This window comes from Musca domestica, unplaced genomic scaffold, assembly GCF_030504385.1.
Source record: "Musca domestica strain aabys unplaced genomic scaffold, Musca_domestica.polishedcontigs.V.1.1 4, whole genome shotgun sequence".
NCBI lineage: Eukaryota > Metazoa > Arthropoda > Insecta > Diptera > Muscidae > Musca > Musca domestica.
Window position 1 is genome coordinate 1,120,797 of NW_026712328.1, and position 18,434 is coordinate 1,139,230.

The 18,434-nt window shown below is 39.8% G+C and overlaps 2 protein-coding genes across 11 annotated transcripts in view; both read right to left on the reverse strand.

Moving 5' to 3' along the window:
• LOC109613610 (uncharacterized) overlaps positions 1-18,434 on the reverse strand; it is an 873,804-nt gene that overhangs the window by 779,221 nt on the left and 76,149 nt on the right. The gene's annotated exons all lie outside the window — the stretch shown is intronic.
• Positions 531-8,738, reverse strand: LOC131804226 (uncharacterized). Its single transcript, XM_059126786.1, has 2 exons — positions 8,116-8,738; positions 531-1,656 (listed from the first exon to the last, which is right to left on the reverse strand). The coding sequence occupies exon 2, from the start codon at positions 1,654-1,656 to the stop codon at positions 913-915; it is 744 nt and encodes a 247-aa protein (XP_058982769.1). The 5' UTR covers positions 8,116-8,738; the 3' UTR covers positions 531-912.

The following is an 18,434-nucleotide window of genomic DNA, read 5'->3' on the forward strand; positions in this document are numbered from 1 at the left end:
GACAATTTTCTGTCATAGGCTGTAGTATTCATTACCAATTTCATATAGAAATTTTGAAACAATTCCGTTGAAAAATGTCGAAACCATCAAAATATCGAATATCGAGAGGTACCGTTATATGGGTGCTATACGAAGGCGTAGACATGCGCAGACAATTTTCTATCATAGGCTTTAGTATCTGTTTGGGTCAATCACCCAACTTACAAAAGCTGACCACCACGAAAGGAACTTTCCGGGTCAGCTCGGTCTGCCCACACTTGTCTCCTTTGGTCCGCTGGAATGACCGTGATGTGTCCCTGTTGGCTTTCACGCTTTGAGGCAACTGAAATGCGTGTTCTTGTTCAGCACGAACCACCTTTTCCCAACAATAAGATGACACACAGGTTCAGTTTCACTGCACTTTTATTTTGTTTAATATTTCAATTGTGTTACAAAATATATTTGGCACATGCCAATTTAACTTGTTGAGTCAACGAAACAAACAATAAAATTCTACTGAACTCTTCCTCTCTCTTTGCGGTGTTTGCCTTTTGGTGGTTGTTCTTAAACTGACGATGCTAATGCGGCTGTGTGCATTCTGTGACTACAACCATTTCTTTTTGTTTTTCATGCACGCAAAAAAGTAGCAACAAAGAGAGAGGTAGAGCCAGAGACAACAAAAAACGAAGTCGGCATCATCCATCGCCGTAATAATTGGGAGTGGAAAACGCATTTGCAAGTGTTGCAATGTAGCGTTTTCTTGCATAAACATCCTCCACCCCTTGGGACTAGTTCCCAACTATACATATGTGAATTCATTGTAATATTTATGACTTATAGCTACTTAACTAAATACGAATATATATGTTGTAGTTCAATGAATTGATGCAAGGTCCAGCCTTGTTGTGAGGTAATTTTAAATTCAAATAAATTCTAATCCTGAAGTGCCATGGAGTCAGGTATCACAATTTGGGAACGATTGACTGGAACTTCCCCAAAGAACGTCCACCCGAATATGGTTTTTTGGGCATACGGCAAGTTAGGCCTGAAGACTGGTAGTCCCATGAATATGCCTTCTGAGGCATCACTTCCCAAAACAATATTCACAGGCCCAGGTCGATAGAGTTCCTGATCCGCTACATCCTTCTTTGGGTACAGGCCCTTGAGGCAACGTAAATCAAGCGGACGACTGGGCATAGTGCGTGGTGCTTTGTGACGTCGCTTTAGTGTGCCAGTATATGTACGCACCCGATTCCTCATAGAGGTCAACACCACACGAACCGAAGCTCCGAATTCTGGCTTGAATGCGGGAAGGGGGCCACCGAAACGTATAGTACTCTCGGTCTTTAACGGGTTTATGTACACCCTTGCCTTTATTGGGGAGTCTATGAGACCAGGTATGTGCAGAAGTACCTCCGCCGTCATTTTCAACCACTCCTTTCCGGTTTCATCGAGCGCGTGCAACATGGTGTTATGGGGCAATTGGCATCTCCTACACCCTTCCAGTAGGGGACAATCCGCAACTTTATGTGACATTCCAAGACAGTTGGCGCAGTATTCCTGAACGGTCACACAAACGGCCTTTTGGGTAGGTGGCAATTGTAGGAACGTGCGACAGTTTCTAAGCCCATGACGAGCGTGGCAAAAGGGGCATTTGTAGTTGTCGTTGTAGCTCATCTGCAATAGAGAAAATGTAGTAGTTTGGGGACAATTTTATTGGGTTAGCTATGAGACAACATTGGCTGGATTATTGCTGGACCATTATTATGCACGAGGAAGTAAGACGAGTTTATGGATGGGGCGCGAAATTGTCCCATTCTGAGTTTTCAAACTCACGACCCTAACGCGACCATCATGACCTCGGTGCAATTCTATAACGCGGCCTAGTCGCCATTCATTCGATGCTATTGAGTCAGTATGAAGAACCACCAGGTCATTTACCTGCAGGTCGTCCTGAGCCTGCTTCCACTTTGTGCGCTTGTGTAGCTCCCTTATATATTCTGATTTCCAACGTCTGCAGAATTCCTGTGTAATGAACCTCAACCGTCGCCAGCGGTTTTGCATCGACATTTTCTCCGTCTGTTCTGGTTCAGCGATAGAAAGCAGTGAGCTTCCGATGAGAAAGTGCCCGGGAGTTAGAGCGCCAAAGTCATCGACATTGTTAGACAAAGGGGTAAGAGGCCTCGAATTGAGGCAACTTTCGATATTGGCAAGAATTGTGGCAAATTCTTCAAAGGTGTGTTTGATCTGACCTGAGATCTTTTTTAAGTGTGCTTTACAACTTTTTACGCCCGCCTCCCAAATCCCACCCATGTGGGGCGCTGCAGCAGGTATAAAGTGCCATTCTAATTTTTGGAATCCGTACTTTACCACGGCTTCGTCTTTCAGCTCTGAGACAACTTTTGTGAAATTAGCTCGAAGCTCTCGATCGGCACCAACGAAATTTTTGCCGTTATCCGAATAAATGTGATGAGGACAACCCCGTCGAGACACAAAACGAGACAACGCAGCTAAGAAGGCGGGGGTGGAAAGATCGCTTACAGGTTCCAAGTGGATGGCCTTTGTGACAAAGCAAACGAATAAGCATATGTATCCCTTGGATATACGACACCCACGACCGTTAAAGGTTTTAATTTCAAATGGCCCAGCAAAGTCTACGCCTGAGGTGGCAAATGGTCTGCTGAAGGTTGTCCTCTCAGGAGGAAGAGCCGCCATAAGCTGAACTTGACGCCTCTTCTGAGCCATTATACATCGTACACACTTCCTGTAGCGAGTTTTCACAAGATTTCTTCCTCTTATTATCCAGCACTCGAGTCTAGTCGTAGCCAAAGTTAGCTGTATGCCGCCATGATTCGTTTGCCTATGAATATGGTCGACGTAGAGCTCAGCGAACCTGCTACTATATGCCAAGATAATTGGATACCGCTCATCATACGACAGAGATAGAGCATTGCCTAAACGTCCGTTCGCTCGGATAAGCTGGTGTTCGTCGAGAAAAGGATTGAGAGACAAGAGAGTGCTGCCAGATTCTAACTTTAATTTCTTATTGAGGCAATCGAATTCCTGGGGAAAGTGAATTCTCTGAGAGATGGACATCAATCGGTAACGAGCGAAACGTATCTCCTCTGCCGACAACCTAATGTTGTCAAATTGAGACAATTTCTTTGTATTCGGATGAGTTCGACGGACAAAGCGGAAAATGTAAGCTATAGCATGAATAGCTGTAGAAAAATGAGAAAATCGGTCCAAAACGTCATGTTGAACAGCGGATTGGGCAAGATGCACTTTAGTCGGTTTTGATTCGAGGGTGGTTTCCGGTATAATTATGCCTGAGGGCCATTCCTTCATGTCCAATGTGAGCCAACTTGGTCCGTGCCACCACATATGACACTCCTTTAGCTCTAAAGGAGTCCGCCCCCGGGTTGCCAAATCTGCAGGGTTATCGTATGTTGGTACATGACGCCAATCACCACCAATCTTTTCCTGGATAGTTGACACCCTGTTAGCAACAAAGGTTGTCCAGCTATATGACGGTTTTTTGAGCCAAGACAGTACGATGGTCGAGTCAGACCAGGCTATCAAAGGGGCTTTAGGAAGCTCTAATTGTGGGACTACTGAATCTACCAATTCAGCAAGAAGAAGAGCACCGCAGAGCTCCAAACGAGGTAACGACGTCTTTTTCAATGGGGCCACCTTGGATTTAGCCACAAGCAAATTCGAGACAACAGACATTCCAACTTCTACCCTCAGGTATAGTGCCGCTGCATATGCTGACTCCGATGAGTCGCAAAATCCATGTAACTCTATTTTGCAATCAGGCGAATATTCTACCCAGCGAGGAATATTAATTTGTCCAATTGCCTCAGAATTCGAGACAAAAGTTTTCCAATTTATATACGGGAGTGGCTTTAAAGGATCGTCCCATCCAATGTCATCAAGCCATAATTGTTGCATCAGAATTTTTGCTGTTACAACGATGGGCGAAAGCCATCCCAAAGGGTCAAAAACGTTGGCGATAATCGAAAGTACCTGTCTTTTAGTATAAGAACTTTTATCTTCGATTTTGTCCATGACGAAATAAAAAGAGTCGCAGGACGCGTTCCAGCGAATACCTAACGTTTTCGCCGAACTTTTGTCTCCCAATTCAAGAAATTCATTATTCAGAAGGTCACACCGAGGCAGACCCTTAATAATTTCTTTGGAATTCGATGTCCATTTTCTTAGTTCGAACCCTGCGGTTTTAAGAATATTTATAAGAGATTCTCTTGCCTCAATTCCTTCGGAAATAGTATGTACGCCGACTAAAGCGTCATCAACGTACATATTGTTCCGCAATATCTTAGAGCCAACTGGGAAACGATGTTCTTCATCATCTGCAAGCTTTAAAAGCGTCCTAAGGGCTAAATAGGGAGCGCAATTGACGCCAAACGTCACAGTCTTCAACTGATAATCAGTCAGGTCATTTTCTGGGGATGATCTGTACAGTATCCTCTGATATTTTGTATGTTTAGGATTTACCCAAATCTGACGATACATTTTAGTAATATCAGCGTTAAAGACAAACTGATATATTCTCCAATTCAGCACCAACGAAACAATATCTTTTTGAAGTGCAGGGCCAACATATAAAGCATCATTCAGACTTCTTCCCTCCACTGAGGGACAAGAGGCATTAAACACGACTCTTAGTTTAGTCGTTGCACTTTCTGGCTTGAAAACGCCATGATGAGGCAAATAATAACAGTCCTGATAGTCTACTAACCCTTCCACCTTTTCCATATGTCCCAAAGACAAATATTCCAACAGGACATTGTTATAATCAATCTTTCGCTCGGGATTTCGCGCAAGTGACGTCTCGTTGCGCAAAAATTGTGAAAGGGCTACATATCGACTTGATTTGGAGGAAAATGAAAAGGGTAAATTCGACCGGAAAGGTAAGTCCACTGTATACCTCCCATCAGGACTTCGAATAGTAGTTGATACGTAAATTTCCTCACATCTACGGTCATCATCTGAGACAACAGGTATTCTGGGAACCTCCTCAATCTCCCAGAATTTTGCCAATTGATCTTTTACCGCCACCCTAGTGCAATGGGAAACACTGACTCTCTGACGATTGCCCAAATTTGTCGCTGGGCCGGTCAATATCCACCCAAAGACTGTCTCCTGAGCCAACAAAGAACCCATAATATCCTTTTTCACTCCATTTAGCAAAATAATAGGATAAACGTTTCCACCAAGTAAGATATCAACTGGTGCACTTTGGTAAAATTCCGGATCAGCCAAATCCAGACCCGGCAACTTATCGATAGAGATTTTATCCAAAGGCTGCGTAGGAATATCTCCAGTTATCTCTGGGACAACAAATGCCTCTAAATCTAGAGAAAAAGTACTCTTTAGCGATCCAATCGTGACTGAGGCAATTTTGGTACACCTGGCCAAGTGTCCACCACCCATTCCGGAAATATCGGCGTATACAGAAGTTGTTGGTAGCTTCAACTTTTTCTGCATGCGTGAGGAAATAAAAGTGTCGTCCGAACAAGGGTCAATTAATGCACGGATTTTGAACGAAGTCCCGTTTTTTAAAATGTTTACCCATGCCGTGGCAAGCATAGTTTTATTCGACACAGATGTGTGAAAATTTCGTCCATTTGTTGTTGGAGCAGATGATAAATTTTTAATCGACATAGACAACTGAGGCAGACTGGGACTTCCATTTGCATCAGAGCCAATAGTTTGAGCGTTGCTTTCCTTGTGCAAAAGTATATGATGTTTAGCTTTGCACTTTGTACAACCTTGATTGTTGCATTCTGCTGCTCTATGACCCTGTGTCAAACAATTTATACATTTGTTCTGTCGCTTTACTACATTTAACCTGCCCCTAAAATCCATGCTCAAGAATCTTGGACAAGATTTCAAATAATGAGAACCTCTACACAAATTACATTTGTTCTCGTTTACTTTAGTGTGATGAACCTTAAAATTTTTGGGCTTATCGAATTGGGTAAACTTTTGCCGAGGTCCCTGATTCTGTTGAGCCATATTTGAGGAAGTCATATCTGATACGCTTTCCAAGGACTGAAATCTCTCAGTGAGAAACTTATTTAAATCCTCCCAACGAGGCAATTCTGTTTTCTTTACCAATGACTGTTCCCATAGAGACAGAGTTAACTTGGGCATCTTAGAAGAACATTGGTAAACAAAAATTGGATCCCATGACTTTACGTCAATTTTGTATAGCTCCAGAATCGAAATACAATTTGTCACATCTCGCTGCAATTTTTTGAGACAGCTTGCAGTTTCTTGCCCACAATGAGACAAATTAAACAAGATTCTTAACTGAGAATTTATCAAGATTCTTTTATTCTCGTACTGGTTACGTAGGTTGTCCCAGGCAATTGTAAAACCTTCCGCCGATAAAGGAATATGGCGATTTATCTCTCTGGCTTCTCCGCTCGTTTTTTGAAAAAGATGGTAGAGCTTCTCTACCGAGCTGAGCCTTTTATTATTTATGTAAATTGCCGTGAATAAATCACGAAAACCGGGCCATGATATATAATCCCCTTCAAAAATTTCAGTATCGCACGGTGGAACCGCAATTGAGGAAGGCGACTTCTGATTAGTACTGCTTGGGACAACCTTAACTTTTTCTTTCATATCTCCTAGGAGACTTATACATTTTATATAGCTCTGATGAGCAAGTTTCTTTTTCATTTTGATGACATCTTTATTCTTCTTCATACATTCGTGGTCCTCGGTACATGTTTTGTACGTGCCCTTCCATTCGGACCACAATTTCTGAAGCTCCGCTATCTCAGCCTCAATCGCTGAGTCATTATAAATTGAGGCATCAGATTCCACAAGGTTTTCCTCGAAGGATGTGATTTCATCACATTGAAGCAAAAAGTCTTCCATCACAATTTTTGACTAAAAGTCGAGAGACAAAAATGATAACCGAGACAAAAAATATTGGCTTTCTGAACGTATTCAAAAACGATAAATTTAATTGCCAATATGCGACAAAAAATATCTTAGAACCAAAGTGTGTCACCAGTCCACCAAATGAATGTGCCATTTCATCCCAATATTTTTAAAAAATATTGTGAAGTACTCCTATGTCAATGAGTCAATGAGAAAATGTCCACAGCTTTCAATTTATCGCTCCTCTTTGTCTGAACTAAACTTCAGATCTCCAAATGAGTAAACTTGTGGTTTCTAATAATCTCCAAAAACAACCGACAAAGATCCTCAATAATTTATTTTTATCATAATCGAATTGTACAGCATTAAAAAATATTATGCCACTTCACAATTCTGGTCGGGACAATTTTACAAATTTTCAGAAAATTCAAAACTTCTGATATTTTTTTTTCCAACCGCAGGTGTAGAAGCGTACAACAGTTTTCCAATAAACTAAACTTCCACTTCGCAAGATGCTGTCTTCAACACTGTTTCCAAAAACAGCTTCCAACCTACTGTTGAGAAACACAGCGCTCCAAAAAAATATGTTTCCAATGAGACATAGAGCCAATGATACAATTAGAATTTCTCTACTTCAACCACTTTCTTCAATAGTGGTTATGCCCAAATCCAAATTCAAAAATATTAATTTGCCTTTGCTTGGTTTACTTGTCTTTCCATTAGAACAAGAAATCTGTCAACCTCGCACGACAAATAGAAAACCGCAAAGCAATAACAAAAACAACACAATGGTTGTGAGCAGGCACAACAACTACCTGCATTCAATGAGGCAAAATCATAAACACATTGCTTCAGTGTTAAACAACAACAATAGCAACAGAGGCAGCGCACCACGCATTTAACTGCACGCCAGCAGCACTGTCAGCGCACAAGCAGTGAACCAACATTCAGCAAAAACAACAATGTTTACCAGGGTCCAAAATCTCCAACGAGACCGACCAACAATGCAGGCAAACGAAAAAAGTGCCGGTTCAACATACAACAATAACAACAGGGTAGGGAATCAAAAAAACCGTAGCAACGGTAAATCGGATGGTGATCATCTACGTTGTCACACAATTTTGTAATAATTAATTTACAAAATTTTCTTCAAATACCCAAGCAGCCGAGCCAATTTATATCACACAGTTTTTTAAAGATAATTTGTGTACTCACTGTTCCAATATTCCTTTTCCCTTGTTGTAGTTTTCAGCGACGGCTCTTGAAGGACCAATGTTTGGGTCAATCACCCAACTTACAAAAGCTGACCACCACGAAAGGAACTTTCCGGGTCAGCTCGGTCTGCCCACACTTGTCTCCTTTGGTCCGCTGGAATGACCGTGATGTGTCCCTGTTGGCTTTCACGCTTTGAGGCAACTGAAATGCGTGTTCTTGTTCAGCACGAACCACCTTTTCCCAACAATAAGATGACACACAGGTTCAGTTTCACTGCACTTTTATTTTGTTTAATATTTCAATTGTGTTACAAAATATATTTTGGCACATGCCAATTTAACTTGTTGAGTCAACGAAACAAACAATAAAATTCTACTGAACTCTTCCTCTCTCTTTGCGGTGTTTGCCTTTTGGTGGTTGTTCTTAAACTGACGATGCTAATGCGGCTGTGTGCATTCTGTGACTACAACCATTTCTTTTTGTTTTTCATGCACGCAAAAAAGTAGCAACAAAGAGAGAGGTAGAGCCAGAGACAACAAAAAACGAAGTCGGCATCATCCATCGCCGTAATAATTGGGAGTGGAAAACGCATTTGCAAGTGTTGCAATGTAGCGTTTTCTTGCATAAACAGTATCCATTACGAACTTTAAGTACCAAATTTTAAACATTTCCGGTGAATAATGTCGCTAAAATCACCAAAATACCGAATGTCGGAAGGTACCTTTATGTGGGGCCATACAAAGGCGTGGACCCGCACTTACAATTTTCTGTCATAGGATGTAGTATCTATTACGAACATTAAGTACCAAATTTAAAACAAATCCATTGAATAATGTCGCTAAAGCCATAAAAATACCGAATATCGGGAGGTACCTTTATATGGGGGCTATACGAAGACGTAGTAGTAGTAGACGTAGTATCCATTACGAACTTCAAATACCAAATTTGAAACATATTCTGTGAATAATTTCGTTAATATCAACAAAATGCCAAATATCCAGAGGTACCATTATGTGGAGGCTATTCCAAAACGTAGACCTACATAGCCCATTTTCTATACCATAAGTTCTGCAGACATAACATATATTTCAGTAAAATTTTATCAACATACTTCATTTCGTTCGGAAGCTAGAGTGATTTCACAGACGGACAGACGAACGGACATCGATAAATCGACATATAATTTTATGCTGAACAAGAATATATGTACTGTGTGGGGTCTAAAATGTATATTTCGAGGTGTTACAAACGTAATGACAAACTTAATATAACATGCATAAAAAAGTACCAATTTCCAACAATTATTTTAAACACTTAAATTAATCCATTGTGAATGTGTTAGCGGGAGAATCAAAATACTACAACTTGTTGGTTCGATTGTCAGTTTAATTATAATTTTACTGAGAAAAATATATTACTGAAGTACTAAGATACAACAAAAGTCTTAGGGGGGCTTAGTTAGTTCAAACACTAGTTGGCGTACCAACAGGAATGAAAGAAAGGTCGGCAGAACGGAAGCAGGAAAAATTGGTTGTTATTAATCTTGATCAACACTGCTCCTCAAAAGTCTGAAGTCGTGGGCATAAGATTTTTGATGTTTTCAGCAATTCGGAAGCCAGGTCTAATGTTTGTAAATATGTTTTCAGTTCAAAGCACACAACCATATTCTATGATGAGGAAACCATGTGAATCTGCGACTTGGGATCCAAATATACCGCCGTATTAAGTTCATGTACGGATGATGCCTTGGTAGACATTAGTAAGAAAAAGTTCAACATCATTGGCCACATCATTATTGTTTGTTTCCTCATTTTTCGCTCACAACTCGTCATATTAGTATGTGCAATTTCCGCCTTTTTTTCCTCTGTGGACATTACTTCAGGTTCTTCGTCCACGTGCTCCAATGGACATACTTTGTTAACTGGTCTCTTTATCACGCCATCTTGTGTCTAAGCAGTCACAACCCTTAAGATTCCTTTTCCTGGATGGACCTCTACCACCTCCGCCAGTGGCCATCGCGCCGGGTATGTTTCTTTGTTCTTCAATATCATCACATCCCATATTTCCACATTATTATTTTGTTTCTTCCATTTCATTCGGTGGTGTAATGTGGTTAAATACTCTTCTTACCATCTGCCCCAAAAGTGACTTTTAATTCGTTGTAGCAGTTTCCACCTATTAAGAAATCCCAAGTTACCTTCATCGATAGTCACAGGTGATTCTAACATCGGACGGCCAATTATGAAATATCCAGGTATTAGAGTGTCAATATACTCTGTATTGCTTCCAAGTACATGTAGTGGCCTCGAATTCAATACGGCTTCAATCTTAGATAGCATCGTACTTAATTCCTCGTAAGTCAATTTCGTGACACCAATTATTCCTTTTAGGTGATATTACATTGACTTTACTGCTGCTTCCCAAATTCCTCCAATGTGATGAGCTGCCGACTTATTTTGTCATTTTCTAAAATGGCAGCTACCTTAGTTTTATTTTTAGCGGCCTCTCTGTCAAGCTGCCTTGCTGCCCCTACGAAGTTCGTTCCGTTGTCGGAATATAAATCACTTGATTTCTCTCTCTCGCGAAAAATCACCTTAACGCCGTCAGAAATGCTTCCGTTGTAAGTCCGCTGACACCTTCCAAATGTACCACCTTAGTTACTATGCATACGAACACCGCTACGTAGCGCATCATGGACTTCACCCCCTTTGTTTTGGAGCATCGTATTTGTGGCGTACCCGCATAATCAATGCCACAATGTTGAAAGGGTTGATTTATACTGACTCTGTAAGCTAGTAAGTTTCTCTTCAATTCACCTCTAAGCGCGTACATCTTGGACAGCAACTAATGCAAAGTTTTATTCTATTTTTAGCTCGAATAATTTAATACTTTCGTCTTAGTATAGCCATAAGTCGATTTCCTCTATGCATCGTTACAATATGAGTATTTTGAATGATATTTCCCGCTAATCTTGACCTCTGGACATTGATTTGATGTTTTTCGTTATAGGTCAGCTCTGACAAAGCAGGTCTTCCACCTACACGCATTATGACATTTCGATCCAACTGTGGATATAGTGAATCTATGTTACTTCAATGTCTTCAATTTTCTTACTTCCGCTGGCCATTCACTTTCTTGATGTAGTTTAATTAACTCCATTTTTGCTACTTCTAACTCTTCTTTAGTCAAATGTTCATTTACTGTTCGCTTCTTTTTTAATTCCTTTATAAAAGGCAGTACGTAAGCCATTACATGTATTTGTTTTTTAAATGATGAATATTTCGTCATATTTTTATATACGTAATTTTCTGTCGAAAACCTTGTTGCTGCTTGTTTCTTGTTGCTTTTGGCCAATCTTTCTCATCTTTTTTTCAGCCATTCGGGGCCTTCCCAATATAATGTGTTGCCTGTCAAAGTCTGCGGTGGGACACCCTTGAACCCATATCTGCTGGATTCTCCTTTGACTTTACATACCCCATTTCTCTTCGGGTATTATTTCCAAAATATCGATCACTCTTGTTTTTATGAATTTATCCTTGTTTTTAGAGTTTTGAGTCCATGCCAAGGAAGTCATGGAATCACTTCAAGCATAAGTTGGTGTAGTATTTAGCCCATAGATGTGTTGCACACAGTTCCAGCTTTGAAAGTGTCTTTCTGTTTTTTTACTGGGTTTACCTTGCTTTTTGCAACTACTATGCAGCGTATGCCTTTTCGGAAGCATCTGCAAACCCATGTAACTATGCAGTTCTGTCTTCCAATATTACAAACCATTTTGGAATCCTTAGATTTTCTAGTGTTGACAGACCGTATGTAAACTGCCTCCAATCTCCATTAAAATTCTCGTCCAGTAGAGCATCCCATTCTATTTGTTGTATCTATAACTGCTGTATAAATAGTTTTGCCGTGACTGGCGTCAGCCAACCTAATGGATCGAATATTTTTGCCAGCATTGACAATGCTATTCGTTTTGTCAACTTGTCTTCTTTTTTAATTTGCATGCTAAATGTAAAGCAGTCATTCTGTGGATTCCATTGTAATCCTAATGTTTTGAAACATTCGTCTTCTTCTATTCGCAATTCATCAATTTCTTCATTAAATTTTACCGCTCTCAATACGTCAGGAGAGTTTGATATCCATTTTCTTAAATAAAATCCACAATCCTCCATTTGCAGCAACATCCTCTCTTGCACGTCCCGGTATTTTGTTTTGTATTCGCTTCTGTTAAAAGATCGTCCATTTAGAAATCTTCTTTTATTCTTTGGGCGGTTTCTTGATTCTCGCACCTATTACTAATTTCTAAGAGCGATCTTACAGCCAGAAGCGGTGCCATATATTACGTTAGTAAGTTTATACTGTTGGATAGGCTCTAACGGATTACTCCTCCACAGCCCATATTGGTATTCCTGATCTTCTTTTTCAACTTTAATCTGACGAAACACTTTCTCCACATCAGCTGAGATGACAAACTTCCACGATCTCCACTTTCTTTTTGAAGTCTTGGTCCCACGTGAAGTATGTCATTCAGCGACTTCCCATTTGAAGTTCTCGAAGAAGCATTAAACACCACTCTTACTTTTGTTGTTAGACTTGTTTCACGTACCACTGCCTGATGCGGCACATAATGGAAAACCCTCTTTCTTGGATCCACCTTTACCATTTGACCCATGGATATGAGCTTGTCCATTGTTCTCTCGATTTCTGCCTGTAATTCCGCGTTATCTTCTAATTTTTTTTTCTAGGTGTATAAACCTCGCCATCGCTCTTTTATATGAAACTCCTAAATCATTTTTTTCAATTAACGGTAAACATACGACAAATCCTCCTGAAATGTCTCTCCGTGATGTTATATAGCTTAAGGTAGTATTCGTCTTCCATGGGCGTTTTTTCGTCTTCTATTTCATGAATGTCTTAATTGTTGTTGTTGCTGCCGATTTCGTTATGTTTAATTCAGGATTCATTAAAATGGTTCCTGATAAAATCCATTCGTAACTTCGTATTTTGTCCTACAATTTGCTCATCACGACGAACACCTTCTGCCAATATTCGTGAGTAAAGATCAGCGCCAATGACTAAATCGATTCTTTCTGGGCTGTTGAAATTTGGATCTGCTAAATGTACATTTCTCAATTTTTCAACGTCATAATGGAACCTTCTTCCTGGATGTGCTGATGCAAGTGCTGGAAGGACTAGCGCTTCTGTTTCAATTTAATATTGCTCCAAAATTTGGGTCGTAGTTCCAGTGCAACTTTTGATTTCGCCACGCCAAGTACGGTCTCTCCTACATCTTGTAACCTCACTTCAGTCTTCTTTCTTGGTAGCTGCAACAATTGAGCCACGTCCTCTGATATGGATGTAATTTGTGATCCTTGGTCTCTCAGCGCTTTGACTGTTACAAATTCTCCATGCAGTAATTTTATACGAACTTGGGCCGTTACTAGCAGAACATTTGTTGCTGCATTGGTGTTAATTGCTTTCGCTAAATGCATCACTGTGATGTGATTCATTCCACACTTCTGGCATTTAACTTCATTGTAACATTTTTATACCCTCCACCATACTATGGATATATATTAAATTTGTCATTCCATATGCAACTCCTTGAAATACTCATGTAAGTCCAACAAAGTATATATATTCTTGACTAACGTAAAATTCTATGTCGATTTACCAATGTCCGCCTGTCTGTGTGTCTGTCTATCTGCCTGTCTGTTGTAATCACAGTATCTTTCGAAGGAATCGAGATAGACGGCTAAAATATTGCAGACATGCTTATTTTGCCAGTAGGCAGGTTAATTTCGTAGTATGAATGTCCACGTTTTCATATAGCCCCCATGTATAAGTTTGATACGTTCCACCACAACTTTCCAATACTCGTCAATCATGGATGCTGATTGGCACACTGGCATCTCCTCTACAATTCCCTTGGCGGATACCGTAGTGAGCGGATCGCCGCTGGGTATTGGTTGTTGGCGGTAGGCTCACCTTGCTCTCATTGGTAGTAGTTGTAGTTGTAATAATATACAGACACGGGACCCTCAGCGGTCACTCAGAACCTCTGCGTTCACTTGTCTGTATTTGCATATGTATTAGAAATAGACAAGGGATCCTCTGCGATCACTTAGAACCTCTGCGTTCACTTGTCTTTTAGAAACGAAAGCATCAACACACGGCCTCTGTCGCCACCCCAATCTCTGGAGGTAATTCTGTCGTTTGAAAAGAAAGAGTCACAATAATGCATAAATTATATTTATAAAATACTAATTTATCTTTTTTTCATTTCTTGATTTTGTCTTTTTTGTATCCTACACCACTCACCAAACCTCTCACCCACACATCGCATACCTCATTCTCACATCACATAATTACTCTGGGGAGTTTTGTTGTTGCTACCGCTGTCGAAGCCTTTCCCCACTCCCCTGAGTTTAACATTTGGTCGCATCGAGCCGGATAGAAGCCATCTCTTTGTCGTTGCTCCCTGTATTGCATGAATAAGTCATTGGATTCTCTTTCATCATTATCATCAACACTAAGAAACAGGTACGTAAATTCAGATTACCATTTGAAGTGAGCTACCCGCGGTTTCTTAGTGAATATTTAAATTGTTTCGGTTTTGTCGAATCTCAATTGCTCTACGCGCGTGCTACATATGAAATACAATCCACTCTCGTCTTTGCATAAAATATTACTTGTTGTACTGATCATCCAACATCGCGTTGATCATACAATTGCTTTTCGTTTAAGAACAAGTCAGTTGGTCGACTCGTATTAACACTTCTTGTGTTAATTAAGTGCATTCCCCTACAACAAGTAGTTCTGTTGTTGTGACATTAATTATCTTTCTTTGTACTGATCATCCTTCGTCGCGTTGATCATACAAAAATATTTGATGCTCTTGCTCTGCTTCGTTCATTATTTCCATTTCTATCTCTCATATCAAATGTTGAGCACTTTGTGAGAATAGAAAGTGTCCCCTCGTTGTTGCTCTACTCCCTCGCCTTAGTTGAAAAAAAATTTGCATCACCACAGCATACATTCACATTCTTTTATATTTGGTCGTTTGGTTTATTTGTTGTTCAATTTCTCACCAACCAAACGTTCGCTGTTGTTATCCCCTTCACGTTTCAAAGGTTGAGCCCTTTAACGAGAATTGTTTGTTTCTAATTAACAGTAACAACGCTCATATAATAACAGTCCACATCTCTGTCGGTTGGTTATTTGTCGTCCTCTCCAAAAATACTTGATTTTTTGCAATTCTCCTTCGTTTTCTTAACGTAGATCAATTCTCACTTGAGAATTTACATTGCCAAAAGTTGCAACAACAATATACCATCATTACACCCGCTTTTTTAGCGTCGGTTTGATATTCAGTAAAAATAACAACAAAGTGTTTTGATCTCCAACTCACTCTTGGATCGTTTGTGGCGTCGCTTGTTGTGTGGGTGCGTAGCTGCTTACGCATAGTCATTTCTCTGCCGACGTCGCTTGTGTTTTATTCCTCTTTGTGCGATATCCGTTGTTGGTTCGGCACAGTGGGATAAAACAGCACAAATTGTGAATATTTTGTATTTAATTTTAGAAATTATTTTTAGATAATTTTCTGAAATACTTTTGATTGGTAGTAGGGTTTTTGGAATTTTTGGACAAATTCACCCCACATTCGGCATTCATTGCAGAAATATTTAGCAAAATATATTGGTGACAATTCATCGTTTTTTTGTCTAGTTTTGCACAAATTAAAATATTTATTATCTTTTGCTTGATCAATTGAAACTCTATGTTGGGTTTTTGAAATTTTTGGACAAATTCACCCTACCTTCGGCATTCTTTGCACATATTCGAGAAACATATATTAGTTGAAATTTTTCGTTTTGTGGCTATTCTTTTGATTGTTTGGGCAATTATTTAATAGTTGTTTGTAATATTTGTGACTCTTCGTGGGGTTTTGGTATTTTTGGAATAATACACCCTAATTTGGCATACACTAAAACAAATTTGGACCACTAATATTAAATATTTTGCCATATAATTGAATATTGTTGCACTTATTGGTAATTACAATTACATATTGAGACAAATAGTCGTTGCTATTGGAGCATCTTACATCAGTCTACTACCATTCTTAGTACATCTTGTCGAACAGAGGAAGGTTTTTTTAAATTTTCTCGTACATAGTTGTGGCTTAATCAGAAAATCTATTCACTTCGCGTTTTGCTAATTTCTTTGAGCTATAGCGGATTTAATTTATTTACATAAAAGTAGTTTATCTAAACTAGTTACATAATGTCGATAACGCCAGTTACTCGCTTTGTTAGAGCTTCTAACACTCTTCTCAAATCTGTTGAATTCTTCGGACAGATAAAAGAATCTCAATTTACTGAATGCAACCTTGAAATTCGAATTACGGAAATTCAAGAATTGTGAAAAGGGTCTTGCACACTTACACTGAGTGCAAAAACTACCTCACGGCATCCGAGACTGCACAGGTTGATAATTTGGATGGCGTTGAGGATAAATATAATATTTCATTTATCGCATACCATTGGTATTTGACCACAATTAAGCGGCATCTGGCTCGTCTCAAATCACCAGTCTATGAGAATTGTTCTGCTATAGCTCCTCCTCCTAATAGTGTTAGACCACCTTCAGGCTTGCTTTCGAGCGAACCTAACTCATCGGTTCCTGTCTGTCTGCTTCTCCACCGGTTAATGCTTGCTCCACATCTTCTGTCAATAATAGTTGCTCCAATCCACCCTTCCATAGTCATTCTCTTGTATTGCCACCTATTGATATTGAAATTTTTGCTGGTGATTTTATGTCTTGGCACACTTTTCGTGATATGTTCACCACTCTGTATGTAAATAATGCCCGCCTTTCAAACATAGAACGTCTCTGCTATCTTAGGCAGAAAATTTCCGGTGAGGCTCGCGAAATCGTTTGCAGATTTCCACTCACAAATTTTAGTTTTACATTGGCATGGAAAGCTTTGACGGAGGCTTTCGACAATAAGCGCATCGTAGTAAATAGCCATATCAAAAATTTGTTTGATATTCTTCCACTAAAAATTGAAACTTGTTCGGGTTTGAAAAGTGTCCAACGCGGAATAAATAGTTGTCTTGCTGCAATGGCCGTCTATGACGTCGCCACGGATCAGTGGGATCCAATTCTTGTACATATCTGTTTGCAGCGCTTGCCTTTAACCACCTTGACTTTGTGGGAGCAAAGCATCAAAAATAAGTCGTTGTTGCCTTCCTGGCCACATTTAGATGCTTTCCTCACAAACAGAATACAAACTTTGCAGTGTATTCAGAGCATACAGGAAAATCAGTCCATAGAAAAGTCCTTGCCCAATATTGCCTCTATTCCTAGTCTCTCGATTAAATCGTTGTCGCCAAAGAATGTTACTCCTCCCAGACCTGCAAAGAAATCATTGTCATCAAAGAGCGTTTCACCTCATCGCTCCTCCAGTAGATCGTTGGCATCCAATCATGTTTCTACATCTAGTTCCGCCATTAAAAAGTCGTTGGTACATGAGCCAAAATGTGTTGCTCCATCTCCTCAGCCTATCACTTATTGCCCGATTTGTTCTAACTAGAGTCATGTTCTTCGACTCTGCCCAACCTTTATAAATCTTTCGTTTGAGGACAAATTTTCGATTGTCAAGAAGAATAAGTGTTGTATAAATTGCCTATCTCGTGGTCATGCTGTTAAAAATTGTCACAGCACAAGTAGTTGCAAATCGTGCAAACAAAGGCATCACAGCCTCCTTCACCGGCCACAAATTAGAGTTGTTTCAACATCGCAAAAAGTAGTTTTGAAATCTAAGAAGGTACCTCCGGCTTTTACCAAAGTCAAAAGTCGAGGTCCAAATCCCCCTCCGACTTTTACGAAGGTCCAAAGTCGAGTTCCAAAGCCCTCTAAAACGCACCCTCTCTCTGCAAAACATAATTCAAATAGCCAGTCTCCCAATACCACTGAAGATCATGTGCTCTTGGGAACTGCACTGGTAAACATTGTTCATAATGGTAAATCTTACACTACTCGTGCAATTGTAGACCCTTCTTCTAAGGCATCAATTGTTAGTAAAAAACTTAAAAATAAACTTTGCATTTTAACTCGCTAAAGTCAAGCCTACTGTCACAGGGAAATTGTTTTCTCTTCCACCCATGACAAATTTAAAGACTCGAATTCCTAATCTTGAATTAGCGAATTCTTTCGAAGACAGCCCAATAGATTTGCTACTTGGCGCTGATCTATACCCTAAGATTATTGAAGCTGAACCGCCAAAAATTGTTTTAGATTCTTTGCTGGCCCAAAAATCT